This window comes from Agrilus planipennis, unplaced genomic scaffold (genome assembly GCF_000699045.2).
Source record: "Agrilus planipennis isolate EAB-ADULT unplaced genomic scaffold, Apla_2.0 scaffold5, whole genome shotgun sequence".
In the NCBI taxonomy this organism is placed as follows: Eukaryota; Metazoa; Arthropoda; class Insecta; order Coleoptera; family Buprestidae; genus Agrilus; species Agrilus planipennis.
The window spans coordinates 2,409,387-2,423,168 of NW_020442468.1; the positions used below are offsets into that span (position 1 = coordinate 2,409,387).

The following is a 13,782-nucleotide window of genomic DNA, read 5'->3' on the forward strand; positions in this document are numbered from 1 at the left end:
AAAATATTAGTTCTAAGTTCGTCTTTTATACCAAAATAATTTTCTTTTTTTACTAGACACGTATTCATATAAAACAGTACCTATTTTTAGCCATTTTCAATTTTTATAGCACACAAATAAAATCGAAGCTAAGTTTTATTTTATTAGCTCTGGCTGATATTTTTAGACCATAAAACATGACTCTAAAGCTACCTACTTGCTTGTATATAATCTAATAATGTTATAATAAGTGAAAAATTATTGTGGCTGATATCCAAAATTTATACTATTGTTTACAGACTAGAAATTCCTTTTGTAATACATTATACGTTTATGTTTATCCATATTCGTTTTTAAAGCCTAAACGGATCTATTTCTGTATCGTATCGATGGTCATTTTTAATCCCATGAAAATCTTTTATAAAGATATCTACATGGATTACGTAAAATAAAAGTGTGGACGATGTCTAACGTCCCACCGAATTTAAATATAAAATACATCGTAAAATCGTTGAAAAATGTCCACTTATTACATTTGTTACTGAATCACATGTGACATAAACAAAAAAGACGTTTTTTGCCAAATTTTGATAGCAACAGCTTAGTATCCGTAACTGTAACTTATTAAGAAAAAGGCACTTTTTTGGATTTTAACTCCAAACGCAAGATATTCGTGTTTAATGTTTGACAAATGAAAATACAAACGGTTTGCTTGTAAACAATATTGTTGTTAACAAATTATGTAGCCAATGGGTGCGTTTTAAAACATTTAATATACAGAAAAATACTACGGAGTTCGCGCTTTTAAAATTTCCATGAATACAAAACTATTTTCTAACTGTGAGGCCAACATATCACGTCTAAGTTTAGCCCAGCAGATTTGGCACCGATATCAACAGTTGAAATTCAATTTATCTCTAAAATATCGTGAATAAAATGTTCAAAAACCGAAAATATACTTATAAAAGTACCATCATTTGGTACTAGGTAGACTGAAATTATTTTTTGACAGCAATCCATGAAACTGAACATTAGATAGACGCAATATTGTTTACTGTAATGAGTCATATTATTTTTGGAAGAAATCTTGTTTAAATGGTGTAATAAGAAATAATTATGTAAAAAAGTACCAGACGTTTTTCAAACATTTTGTATTAGTAGAAGGAAAGACAATTCAAATTAATGGTGTGATAGCATCATATGCCCCTTTTCGTTATGCTTAGTTTCTGACAACGCAAATAATTAAACAAATGTTCCCAATCAAATTAACAAACAAAGGCTTGAGAGTCGTCTGCCATCTTACCTCCAAGGTGCTTCCGCCATGTTGTTCTCTTCTGGTTTTTTTCCAAAACGAAAAGCTGTGCTTAAAAACTAAAACTTAACTAAACGTCGTTTCGTGTGGCGTCGTTAAAGGTGTTACAGCTTCGCGAGCGACGCTCCCGACGCGCTACGCGTGCTAAACTGGCGTCGTTTTGCCTTCTTAACATCGAACACACATTGTCTCGGTTTTCGTTAAGGCAACGTGCCAAAAAACGACCCACACTTCCTTTTTGTGCGACATTAGTTTATGCTTACACAAAAATAATTGACCGTATCATCATCATAAAACGCTGTTGCTGGCTAGCAACCATTCTGTAGATATTTATCGCAAAATGGACGGTAAAATGGAAGAGCAATGGCCCTACACTGTTCGTTATTTCTTTTTTCGGGAAATTAATCTGTTTATTACCCTATGCCACCTTTCACCGTCCTCTTTAAAATAGACATAAAAAATACTTTGCAACAACCATTATAGATTGTTTTGGGGAATTAAAAACCCCTTGAAAAGTGGTAAGAGAGCAGTGAAAACAATAGAAAATAAATGTTTTCACTCTCATTTCTATGCAAATTTTACTCTTCTTTTCTAATAAATGTTTATAGTTTAATTTCTACGATCTACAGAAGATCAGACCGTCAAATTATGCACAAACCCACTCATAAGTAGGCATATAATGGAAATACAAACCGTCACATATATTAAACAGTTTTAAAAGTCATTCATTACAGCTTTTATGTAGAAGAAACTTGCCATTGATGACTGAATATTCGTTATCATTTGCCTGAGTAAGAGTTTAGAAGGGTTAGTTATGATAGGCAAATAATTGTTTACTTTTTGAAATATTACTAACGAAAGTCCACACAAAAGTGGATATTGTCTAAATAAATAAAGTGGAAAGGATAAAAGTTAAAGGTACAGATGTGCCCTATTTTGGTACCATTTGGACGACATACAATTTAAATGTTCTTTATGAGAAATTTTTTAGCTTATAATTTATTTCTGATGCAATGAACTATTAGTAGAATAAATGAACAAATATGTAGCAATAAAAAATGTAGATATTCTTTACTAAAACTGCAAAAATAAATTATGTTAAGTTATATTCAGAAAGTAGTCGTTACTTATTGTATTGTGTGGCAAATTTCATAAAAGTAATATATTTATTAAAAATAATAGTGAATAATGCTATGTATTTGCTTGTTTTATTTTCAAAATTATGTTTGAAATGCATATTATGATTAAATAGTACAAATTGTACCTATTTTTGGTGAATCCATGGTATATTTTTCCCCTAATCTAGGCAACCAACTATATCGGTATGTAGCATATACTATATAAGCATAGGGTGCAAGCAAAAAATAAAGTAAAACAACCATAAAACGTTTATATTATCTTCAAAAAACGAAAATGTAAGGAATAAGAAAATACTTGCAAATTGATTTACAGCCTTTCTAAACATGAAAAAATTTCAAATCGATTTCAAAAAAGAAATGGAGCAAGATAAAACCCTTTGAAGGCAACCCAATTTCCATCAGCCAATGATAGTCTGACATGTAACCTTTATGCATTAAAATCATAGAAGTGTTGTCAAAATCAAAATTGAAACGATATTTTTGTTTTTAGGATTTGTCTGCCTTAATTGCATTTAACTTAATCGTTTAATTAAATTACAAAGAAGCAGTGCGCAATGAAATAACGTTTGTGAGTGAATTTTATGGGCATTTTGTGTTTATTAAAGTACGTGGTATGTGGCCAAGTTGGCATGTCAGATTCATGTCTAGAGTCAAATCAAGAGTTAAAGTATTTAAAAGTCCACAGCGATAACGATGCTGCAGAAGGCAAAGGAGCTGATACCGATTTCGAACAATCTATCAGTTTGGAAAGGAACCTCCAAAAGAAAGATAAACAAACAACGTTACACAAGTGGGCCTTCAAGATGCTACACATTATCAAAGAACTGGCTATAATGCTTCTAGCAGTTGTAACATATGCTGCTCTTACCAACAAGTAAGTACTGCTTTTAATTCAACAATTATTCAGTTTTAATTTCATAACAAAGAGGTTTAATTTTTTATGAACACTCCTCGTTGCTTTTCTTAGTTCACCAAAGATTTCAAAGAGTCCGTCTGCATTTCCTTTCTTTCCTAAAGATTCTCTTGTGATTGACTACTACAAAGGAGAACTTGTCTCTGCAAATGAGAGGGCACACAATGCTGACTTTTCATTTGTAATGTTCTACGCTCCATGGAGTGCCGAATGCAGAAAAACACGAGATGAGTTTGAAATTGTGGCCAAACATTTTCATAAACATGTAGAAATGTCTGCAGTCAACTGCTGGCAACCAGGCAGTGAATGTAGAAGACAGTATAGTAAGGTTTATAACTGGCCAGTTCTCATTGCTTATCCAACGGTGGGAAAAGGTATTCAATATAAAGGTCCAAAAGCAGCACCTTACATGATGAGATTTTTAATGCAACTCATGCAGCCTTTTGTAAGGGTAACTACAACTGAAGAAATTGTGCAGTTAATGGCTACACATGATGTATGATGATGTCAGTAGAGTTGTAAAACAAATTAAATTAAAACGACTATTTTAGGCTCTTGTTTTGGGATCAGTCAATGCTCTGCCAGGAAGTCGGGATTTTGCTGTTTTATATAGTACTATCCTCAGATATGCTTCACAAGACGTAACACAAAATATGGCCTTTGCCGTTCTAACCATTCCTGCAAAAGACCAAAATGGGAATCCCTACAAGCCAAGCATATTTTTATACATGTGGAACGAAACTTTAGTAAGTTTACTGGCTTCATAACTAAAATAACTCTTTTTAAAGTGGAATTTTTTATTCAGAAATATCCTGACGAAAGTCCTTGGACTCCTGACAGCATTCTCAACTGGATAACAGACACTTTCCAAGTAAATACTATGTGGTTGGTGCCACCAAAGATTAAAACCAACACTTTGTCATTCACTCTCGAGAATAGTCCATCTCTTTTTTTGTTTACTCCGAGAAATCCAATGAAGCAATCAAATGACTTCTACAATTTGGTAAATAATTAAATTTTCATTCTAAAAAGATTGTTACAAAAAATTAACTTTATTTTAGTTGCATGAAGTGGCTCTTGAGTACAACAACTGTAAGAGTCCTCGAATGGAAATGTTAAAAGAAAATGTTGCCATTGGACGATTAGGTGATTTTTTTTACATTTAATTTTGACAAGAAATTTTCTTTTTTCATTCCTTGCAGAAGACTACTTTTCACATAAACTTCTTCTACAGAAATGTGCAATTAAAAAGGAGGCCCAAATAACTTCTGCAATCACATTTTTACAGCAACCCAAATGGTTAAACAGCACCGGTATGAAAGTCTACATGAGAGCTGAAGAATCATGCTCTAAATGTGACAATATAAAAAGCGATTTATCTCTACTCTGCCAGATAATTAATGAAAATTCTTGCTCCAGAAAAACCAACGAATGTATAGAACAAGGAAATTTGGGAGAAGAATTTGTAAAAAAATATGAGACTTCTATGTTGAAAGGTAAAAAAACATTTTCTGTTGTTTAATAAACTTTTAAGCTTTTCAATATGTAAATTCTTAATTAACTATTTAAGATTCTCTAGCAAAAAGGTATAAAAGTCTGTGTAGGTAAAAATTGTTTTTTTTTATGCTGTTAACTTAATTATATCTATAATCTTGCTATAGTAAAATTATAATAATATCTTTGCCTTAAATATAATAATTTCACAAGTTTTTGAAAATTTCCCTCTAAGGTATTTATATTTCGCTTATTGTGTAGATGAAAATGACCCGCTGGCTCCTCGAAATCTGCGAAAGTTTTGGAACAGGGAAATGTGTAGATTACTTCGAATAACAGAAAAACTTATTCCAAGCATCTACACCGATTATGTTAAGAATAATTTAACAGTAAACAATAAAATAGATGGATTATTGTGTAAAACTAACAGAACTTTAACCTTTTACGCTTTAGACAGTTTGGAAACGTACTATTTTGCTGAACGATTAGGCGTTAATGTATTTGATAGAAAAGACAAGACTGCCGCTGTGATTATAGACGATAACGTATGTATATTAATAGGTAGTTATATTTCTAAAAGTAAAATCTTTTTTTTTTTATAGTCTGAAACACATTATGTACTTAATGAACCAGTCAATGATGTGACATTAAGAGATTTTATTGTAAGTTATGCTGATAATACTTTACCTCGCTCAAGGAAGTCTATTACTTCTATTAAATCTAACAACACACACTCTTATCAAATAAAAACTTTTTGTGATAAGCAGAAAGAGGTCTGTGTTAAAGAATTAGATAGTGACTCGTTTTTACCTACAATTGCCCAACGAGATAAGGTAACATTTCCTTTTTAATTAATTATTTATTTTTATTGAAACCCCACAAATTTAAATAATTTACTTATTGTATTTTAATGATTTAACTTATTTATACTTCTTTTTACTTTTCTTTAGGCTGTAGTAGTAATGTACCATTCCAAGCAGTGTTCTTTTTGTAATGGAATTTCATATATTTTTCTTATTGTGGCAAAAATTCTTGCCCCCCTTGAAATCGTCGAGTTTGCTAGAATCGATGGCGACATTAACATTCTACCATGGGAGTATACCATGAATTCATTTCCTACCATAATTTATTTTCCTGACAAAATGTAACGTCAATTTGAAGTGTTTTATTAATGTCTAATGAATAATTATGTATTTAATTATTTTAGGAAATCTGAAAGCAGGACGTTTCCTTGCAACGTCCTCCCTGTAACTGTTCCAAACTTGTTGGCATTTCTCTTGAGCAATTTCAACCCTCGATTAAAGCTTCACACCATGTGGATACTTTGCAATCAAACTCGGGTACTTCTTCCTTTATTATATTCGTTATAATTTATTTTTAAATTCAAACCTTAAATTTTCAGTTTGAAGATGAAAGAAATTCGTGCATATCGTCTGTTAGATCAGAAAATTTATCTTTAATAAATCACACATTAAAAGAGTGGAGAAAGGCAGATGCTAGACAAAGAGCAGAGCTAATGTACAGGCTACAACAAATGCGAAATCTCCACTTACTATTGGCCCATTCCCCTCAAAGAACAGAAGATATCAAAGTCTATTTGAAACGTCTCAATTCTCAAGCATTCAATTCTAAATACAATTCACTTTTCGACCAAAAGGAAAAGATAACAAAAGGTAACGCTAATAATGTCTGTAACATAGAATAATCTTTTTTTTTGTGATTGCTCTGTGTTTTCTTCCTGTCTATCTATTCCCTTGTTGATTAATTTATGTGTATTTATATTTTTTTCTTCTTTTTTTTTGTTGGTTGATTTATAAACAGTTATATGACTGAGAAAAAATAAAATATTTTTATAATTATAAATGACATTTTTAATGATGCATAACAAGAAAAACTAAAATATCTTATTTTTTAATGGACTTTATTTAAGTTATTTTCATATTATAACAAAACAGTGATAACAAACAAAAGTAGAAAATTTTATAGTTTTTATATAAACGTCCTATGGTCTTTGCAATATTTATTTTATTATCTAGTTACAGCATCACAGCACGTTGATAGTTTAATTTTATTATGTTGAAATGTTCCCTTTTGTTGTTTAGTATGTATGTGTTACATATTATTTTGCATGCATACAATTCGCGTAACAGAAACAATATGGACACAAACAAGCTCTCGACACACACAGCAAATTGTCGTAGAATGAGCAGGAGGCAATAATTCTGTTCCCTGCATATGGATATTGCTTGACCTCTTCTTCTGGTAAATAACACCAGTCAGCTCCATAAGCAATACTTTTATGTTCATAATAGCTTTCGACTATTTTAAAATCGTCGTCTATCGTGTTAACTACGTGTACGCCCCCCACCATACAGGCTACGAGCAACAGGTCTTTCGTAAAAGGGTCCCATTTCACACGCCATAGGGTCCCCGGCATCTCTACCTCCCCTTTGGGGCATTTCATATTTCGAATGTCCCATAATCGCAGATAGGAATCGTAACTGCAAATTTAATGAAAGTTTTAGAAGTAAACGGCTGCTTTTTTTGTGTGTTAGTTTTGGCTTTCCTTCCGTGGAAATACTTTTTTAAATTTCTTTTTAGATTACTGATAACGGACTGAAAGCACAAAAGTCAGTCTACAAATCTACATGGTGTCTTTGATAATAATCTTCGTCTTGAGTGGTTAATACTCATACATTTTGCTGTTCCCATAAATATGAAACACTCTGTGTATATTTTTTGTCACTATACATGTTATAAAAGAGTATATTAAGAATATTGCTAAGTGTTTTATTCTAATTGTTGTATAAATAATTAATATTGATACCTTCCTGTTGCAATTGTATATTCTTTTTCTGAATTAGAATGGATACAAGTCACACCTGCCCCATGTCGCTTATTTTTCGCCACTGGCGTCATCCCCATTCGTTCATCAAACATAAGCAGCACAGAATCATCTCCGCCTTAAATAAACATTAAATAGAATACACATTTGCCTGGCAATTGTCCATAAATACCTGTGAAAAACACATTACATTCCCAGTAATAAAATGCAGCTATCCATGCTTCAAACTCATGTGCTTTCCAAGTTCTTGCTAATGTCAGTTGGTTTTTAAGTAATTTGAACCTGTGTACTTGTCCTAATGAATCACTACAAATAATATAAGGTTCATTTGAGTTTATTTTCCCAGTTGACCAGTCTAATGACAAAAGCAGACAATCTTGCCCCTTCTCAGGAGAAATTTCATGAGAAAAGACTAATTCTAACTGTAAGTCTTCTTCTTGTAGCCTATAAATATTTAAAGCTCCACCAGCAGTGGTAACCCCAAGTAGTATAGTATCTCTAATCTTTATGTGACACCACTTTTGATCAAGAATACCAGCTGTATCAATTTTTTGTAGAATGCTCAACCCTTTCTCAGGGCTCATAGAGTATAAGATTATCCTTCCAAGTCTTTCATGTGATTCTGAAATTTTTCTGATTAATGCTAAGTAATTTAGCATATTTATTTATCCTTACCTTTACTATTTTCGCCTTTGTATAAATAATAATTAGCACAGACAAATAAATGCTGGTAGGGTGCATGGGGACACCATTCAACTGAATCTGCATTGTAAGTCGTATCTTCGGTAAACAGGGTGTAAATCTTGGTTGCAGGAGGGAGTGTTGTAATTAAATTTGACTCCTTTTTGCTGAAAGGGGTAAGTTTTATGTTTATTTTATCTTCATAGTTTACTGGACATGGTAAAGCAATTTCTTCGTCAGACGGTCTGGAAACTATTGAAACTACTTCTTCTATTTCTTCACTTTGCAAACGTTTACACATTTTTATGATACTTTATAAAAGTTTTTAATAATTTAGTTTTACATTTTACTAAAACTTTAGGTTAGTACTCAAAANAACCTATCTCGCCTATTTTTTATTGACTTCCATAGAGTCCTCTGTTCTCCTATTCTTTCCAATACCTCTTCATTTCTAACATTTTCTACCCACGATATTCTCATCACCCGCCTATAACACCATATTTCGAACGCTTCTAACAAATACGTGAAAAAACAATTCCGGGGCTGTCATGGTGAACACCCTGCATTCTACCATGGATACCATACACGTAATAACGTGTCTGTACCAGTTTTTCTATCTCATAGAAATATGTACTTCAATCATCAACAAGACTGATTGAACACCTAAATCCACTTCTTCCTATCTTGAGCCAATCTTTACGAATGATAATCTAGTCTAGGTCTACTTCTACCCCTTTTAATTCCTGTTACTACTTCCAATGTGTCTCTAACTAGTCATTCATTCTAAGGAAAGTACCCTCTGTTCTCTCACTTTGTCTAGTACATTATGAAACACATTTCAAACGCTTCTAACTTTTTCTTTTCCTTAGCCTCTATCCCCGTCCATATTTCAATCCCTCTGCACTTCATATTATCTATTTTAAAGATAACCAAAGTCTCAAAAAATGGTAACAAATCATCAGAAAATGCTTGATATGTTACTAAAGCCTAATATCCAAATTTAAGTGGCTTAAAATATTAGTTCTAAGTTCGTCTTTTATACCAAAATAATTTTCTTTTTTTACTAGACACGTATTCATATAAAACAGTACCTATTTTTAGCCATTTTCAATTTTTATAGCACACAAATAAAATCGAAGCTAAGTTTTATTTTATTAGCTCTGGCTGATATTTTTAGACCATAAAACATTACTCTAAAGCTACCTACTTGCTTGTATATAATCTAATAATGTTATAATAAGTGAAAAATTATTGTGGCTGATATCCAAAATTTATACTATTGTTTACAGACTAGAAATTCCTTTTGTAATACATTATACGTTTATGTTTATCCATATTCGTTTTTAAAGCCTAAACGGATCTATTTCTGTATCGTATCGATGGTCATTTTTAATCCCATGAAAATCTTTTATAAAGATATCTACATGGATTACGTAAAATAAAAGTGTGGACGATGTCTAACGTCCCACCGAATTTAAATATAAAATACATCGTAAAATCGTTGAAAAATGTCCACTTATTACATTTGTTACTGAATCACATGTGACATAAACAAAAAAGACGTTTTTTGCCAAATTTTGATAGCAACAGCTTAGTATCCGTAACTGTAACTTATTAAGAAAAAGGCACTTTTTTGGATTTTAACTCCAAACGCAAGATATTCGTGTTTAATGTTTGACAAATGAAAATACAAACGGTTTGCTTGTAAACAATATTGTTGTTAACAAATTATGTAGCCAATGGGTGCGTTTTAAAACATTTAATATACAGAAAAATACTACGGAGTTCGCGCTTTTAAAATTTCCATGAATACAAAACTATTTTCTAACTGTGAGGCCAACATATCACGTCTAAGTTTAGCCCAGCAGATTTGGCACCGATATCAACAGTTGAAATTCAATTTATCTCTAAAATATCGTGAATAAAATGTTCAAAAACCGAAAATATACTTATAAAAGTACCATCATTTGGTACTAGGTAGACTGAAATTATTTTTTGACAGCAATCCATGAAACTGAACATTAGATAGACGCAATATTGTTTACTGTAATGAGTCATATTATTTTTGGAAGAAATCTTGTTTAAATGGTGTAATAAGAAATAATTATGTAAAAAAGTACCAGACGTTTTTCAAACATTTTGTATTAGTAGAAGGAAAGACAATTCAAATTAATGGTGTGATAGCATCATATGCCCCTTTTCGTTATGCTTAGTTTCTGACAACGCAAATAATTAAACAAATGTTCCCAATCAAATTAACAAACAAAGGCTTGAGAGTCGTCTGCCATCTTACCTCCAAGGTGCTTCCGCCATGTTGTTCTCTTCTGGTTTTTTTCCAAAACGAAAAGCTGTGCTTAAAAACTAAAACTTAACTAAACGTCGTTTCGTGTGGCGTCGTTAAAGGTGTTACAGCTTCGCGAGCGACGCTCCCGACGCGCTACGCGTGCTAAACTGGCGTCGTTTTGCCTTCTTAACATCGAACACACATTGTCTCGGTTTTCGTTAAGGCAACGTGCCAAAAAACGACCCACACTTCCTTTTTGTGCGACATTAGTTTATGCTTACACAAAAATAATTGACCGTATCATCATCATAAAACGCTGTTGCTGGCTAGCAACCATTCTGTAGATATTTATCGCAAAATGGACGGTAAAATGGAAGAGCAATGGCCCTACACTGTTCGTTATTTCTTTTTTCGGGAAATTAATCTGTTTATTACCCTATGCCACCTTTCACCGTCCTCTTTAAAATAGACATAAAAAATACTTTGCAACAACCATTATAGATTGTTTTGGGGAATTAAAAACCCCTTGAAAAGTGGTAAGAGAGCAGTGAAAACAATAGAAAATAAATGTTTTCACTCTCATTTCTATGCAAATTTTACTCTTCTTTTCTAATAAATGTTTATAGTTTAATTTCTACGATCTACAGAAGATCAGACCGTCAAATTATGCACAAACCCACTCATAAGTAGGCATATAATGGAAATACAAACCGTCACATATATTAAACAGTTTTAAAAGTCATTCATTACAGCTTTTATGTAGAAGAAACTTGCCATTGATGACTGAATATTCGTTATCATTTGCCTGAGTAAGAGTTTAGAAGGGTTAGTTATGATAGGCAAATAATTGTTTACTTTTTGAAATATTACTAACGAAAGTCCACACAAAAGTGGATATTGTCTAAATAAATAAAGTGGAAAGGATAAAAGTTAAAGGTACAGATGTGCCCTATTTTGGTACCATTTGGACGACATACAATTTAAATGTTCTTTATGAGAAATTTTTTAGCTTATAATTTATTTCTGATGCAATGAACTATTAGTAGAATAAATGAACAAATATGTAGCAATAAAAAATGTAGATATTCTTTACTAAAACTGCAAAAATAAATTATGTTAAGTTATATTCAGAAAGTAGTCGTTACTTATTGTATTGTGTGGCAAATTTCATAAAAGTAATATATTTATTAAAAATAATAGTGAATAATGCTATGTATTTGCTTGTTTTATTTTCAAAATTATGTTTGAAATGCATATTATGATTAAATAGTACAAATTGTACCTATTTTTGGTGAATCCATGGTATATTTTTCCCCTAATCTAGGCAACCAACTATATCGGTATGTAGCATATACTATATAAGCATAGGGTGCAAGCAAAAAATAAAGTAAAACAACCATAAAACGTTTATATTATCTTCAAAAAACGAAAATGTAAGGAATAAGAAAATACTTGCAAATTGATTTACAGCCTTTCTAAACATGAAAAAATTTCAAATCGATTTCAAAAAAGAAATGGAGCAAGATAAAACCCTTTGAAGGCAACCCAATTTCCATCAGCCAATGATAGTCTGACATGTAACCTTTATGCATTAAAATCATAGAAGTGTTGTCAAAATCAAAATTGAAACGATATTTTTGTTTTTAGGATTTGTCTGCCTTAATTGCATTTAACTTAATCGTTTAATTAAATTACAAAGAAGCAGTGCGCAATGAAATAACGTTTGTGAGTGAATTTTATGGGCATTTTGTGTTTATTAAAGTACGTGGTATGTGGCCAAGTTGGCATGTCAGATTCATGTCTAGAGTCAAATCAAGAGTTAAAGTATTTAAAAGTCCACAGCGATAACGATGCTGCAGAAGGCAAAGGAGCTGATACCGATTTCGAACAATCTATCAGTTTGGAAAGGAACCTCCAAAAGAAAGATAAACAAACAACGTTACACAAGTGGGCCTTCAAGATGCTACACATTATCAAAGAACTGGCTATAATGCTTCTAGCAGTTGTAACATATGCTGCTCTTACCAACAAGTAAGTACTGCTTTTAATTCAACAATTATTCAGTTTTAATTTCATAACAAAGAGGTTTAATTTTTTATGAACACTCCTCGTTGCTTTTCTTAGTTCACCAAAGATTTCAAAGAGTCCGTCTGCATTTCCTTTCTTTCCTAAAGATTCTCTTGTGATTGACTACTACAAAGGAGAACTTGTCTCTGCAAATGAGAGGGCACACAATGCTGACTTTTCATTTGTAATGTTCTACGCTCCATGGAGTGCCGAATGCAGAAAAACACGAGATGAGTTTGAAATTGTGGCCAAACATTTTCATAAACATGTAGAAATGTCTGCAGTCAACTGCTGGCAACCAGGCAGTGAATGTAGAAGACAGTATAGTAAGGTTTATAACTGGCCAGTTCTCATTGCTTATCCAACGGTGGGAAAAGGTATTCAATATAAAGGTCCAAAAGCAGCACCTTACATGATGAGATTTTTAATGCAACTCATGCAGCCTTTTGTAAGGGTAACTACAACTGAAGAAATTGTGCAGTTAATGGCTACACATGATGTATGATGATGTCAGTAGAGTTGTAAAACAAATTAAATTAAAACGACTATTTTAGGCTCTTGTTTTGGGATCAGTCAATGCTCTGCCAGGAAGTCGGGATTTTGCTGTTTTATATAGTACTATCCTCAGATATGCTTCACAAGACGTAACACAAAATATGGCCTTTGCCGTTCTAACCATTCCTGCAAAAGACCAAAATGGGAATCCCTACAAGCCAAGCATATTTTTATACATGTGGAACGAAACTTTAGTAAGTTTACTGGCTTCATAACTAAAATAACTCTTTTTAAAGTGGAATTTTTTATTCAGAAATATCCTGACGAAAGTCCTTGGACTCCTGACAGCATTCTCAACTGGATAACAGACACTTTCCAAGTAAATACTATGTGGTTGGTGCCACCAAAGATTAAAACCAACACTTTGTCATTCACTCTCGAGAATAGTCCATCTCTTTTTTTGTTTACTCCGAGAAATCCAATGAAGCAATCAAATGACTTCTACAATTTGGTAAATAATTAAATTTTCATTCTAAAAAGATTGTTACAAAAAATTAACTTTATTTTAGTTGC

General features: G+C 32.2%; 3 protein-coding genes across 8 annotated transcripts in view; 1 reads left to right on the forward strand and 2 right to left on the reverse strand.

Moving 5' to 3' along the window:
• Nucleotides 1–1,473, reverse strand: part of LOC108735588 — a 74,577-nt gene extending 73,104 nt beyond the window's left edge. Inside the window, exon 1 of one of the 3 annotated variants that reach the window (XM_018467605.2) lies at nt 1,283–1,473. In XM_018467605.2, coding sequence (XP_018323107.1) covers nt 1,283–1,302 — 20 coding nt within the window. In that variant the 5' untranslated portion in view covers nt 1,303–1,473. The remainder of the gene's footprint in view (nt 1–1,282) is intronic. The other 2 variants (XM_018467619.2, XM_018467600.2) reach the window with 2 other exon arrangements.
• A 1,372-nt stretch (nt 1,474–2,845) lies between these two features.
• LOC108735603 (thioredoxin domain-containing protein 11) lies at nt 2,846–7,615 on the forward strand. 3 transcript variants are annotated; one of them, XM_018467643.2, is made up of 12 exons: nt 2,846–3,304; nt 3,398–3,839; nt 3,895–4,089; nt 4,149–4,346; nt 4,405–4,489; nt 4,546–4,839; nt 5,099–5,382; nt 5,440–5,670; nt 5,788–5,981; nt 6,045–6,177; nt 6,240–6,510; nt 7,439–7,615. In XM_018467643.2, exons 1-12 carry the CDS (start codon nt 3,012–3,014, stop codon nt 7,444–7,446), a joined length of 2,628 nt encoding a protein of 875 aa, XP_018323145.1. In that variant the 5' UTR covers nt 2,846–3,011; the 3' UTR covers nt 7,447–7,615. The 3 variants fall into 3 exon arrangements, with proteins under 3 accessions (XP_018323145.1, XP_018323152.1, XP_018323134.1); XM_018467650.2 differs by lacking the exon at nt 7,439–7,615 and having other exon boundaries at nt 2,846–3,041; nt 3,109–3,304; nt 6,240–6,666; XM_018467632.2 differs by lacking the exon at nt 7,439–7,615 and having other exon boundaries at nt 6,240–6,666.
• The window catches only part of LOC108735631 (diphthine methyltransferase), an 11,989-nt gene continuing 5,004 nt past the window's right edge, over nt 6,798–13,782 (reverse strand). The window contains exons 2-5 of one of the 2 annotated variants that reach the window (XM_025981250.1): nt 8,358–8,484; nt 7,855–8,304; nt 7,665–7,800; nt 6,798–7,338 (exon numbers count right to left, since the gene is read on the reverse strand). In XM_025981250.1, coding sequence (XP_025837035.1) covers nt 6,957–7,338; nt 7,665–7,800; nt 7,855–8,304; nt 8,358–8,484 — 1,095 coding nt within the window. In that variant the 3' untranslated portion in view covers nt 6,798–6,956. Of the gene's footprint in view, nt 7,339–7,664; nt 7,801–7,854; nt 8,305–8,357; nt 8,705–13,782 lie in introns of those variants that run through there. The other variant, XM_018467672.2, reaches the window with a different exon arrangement.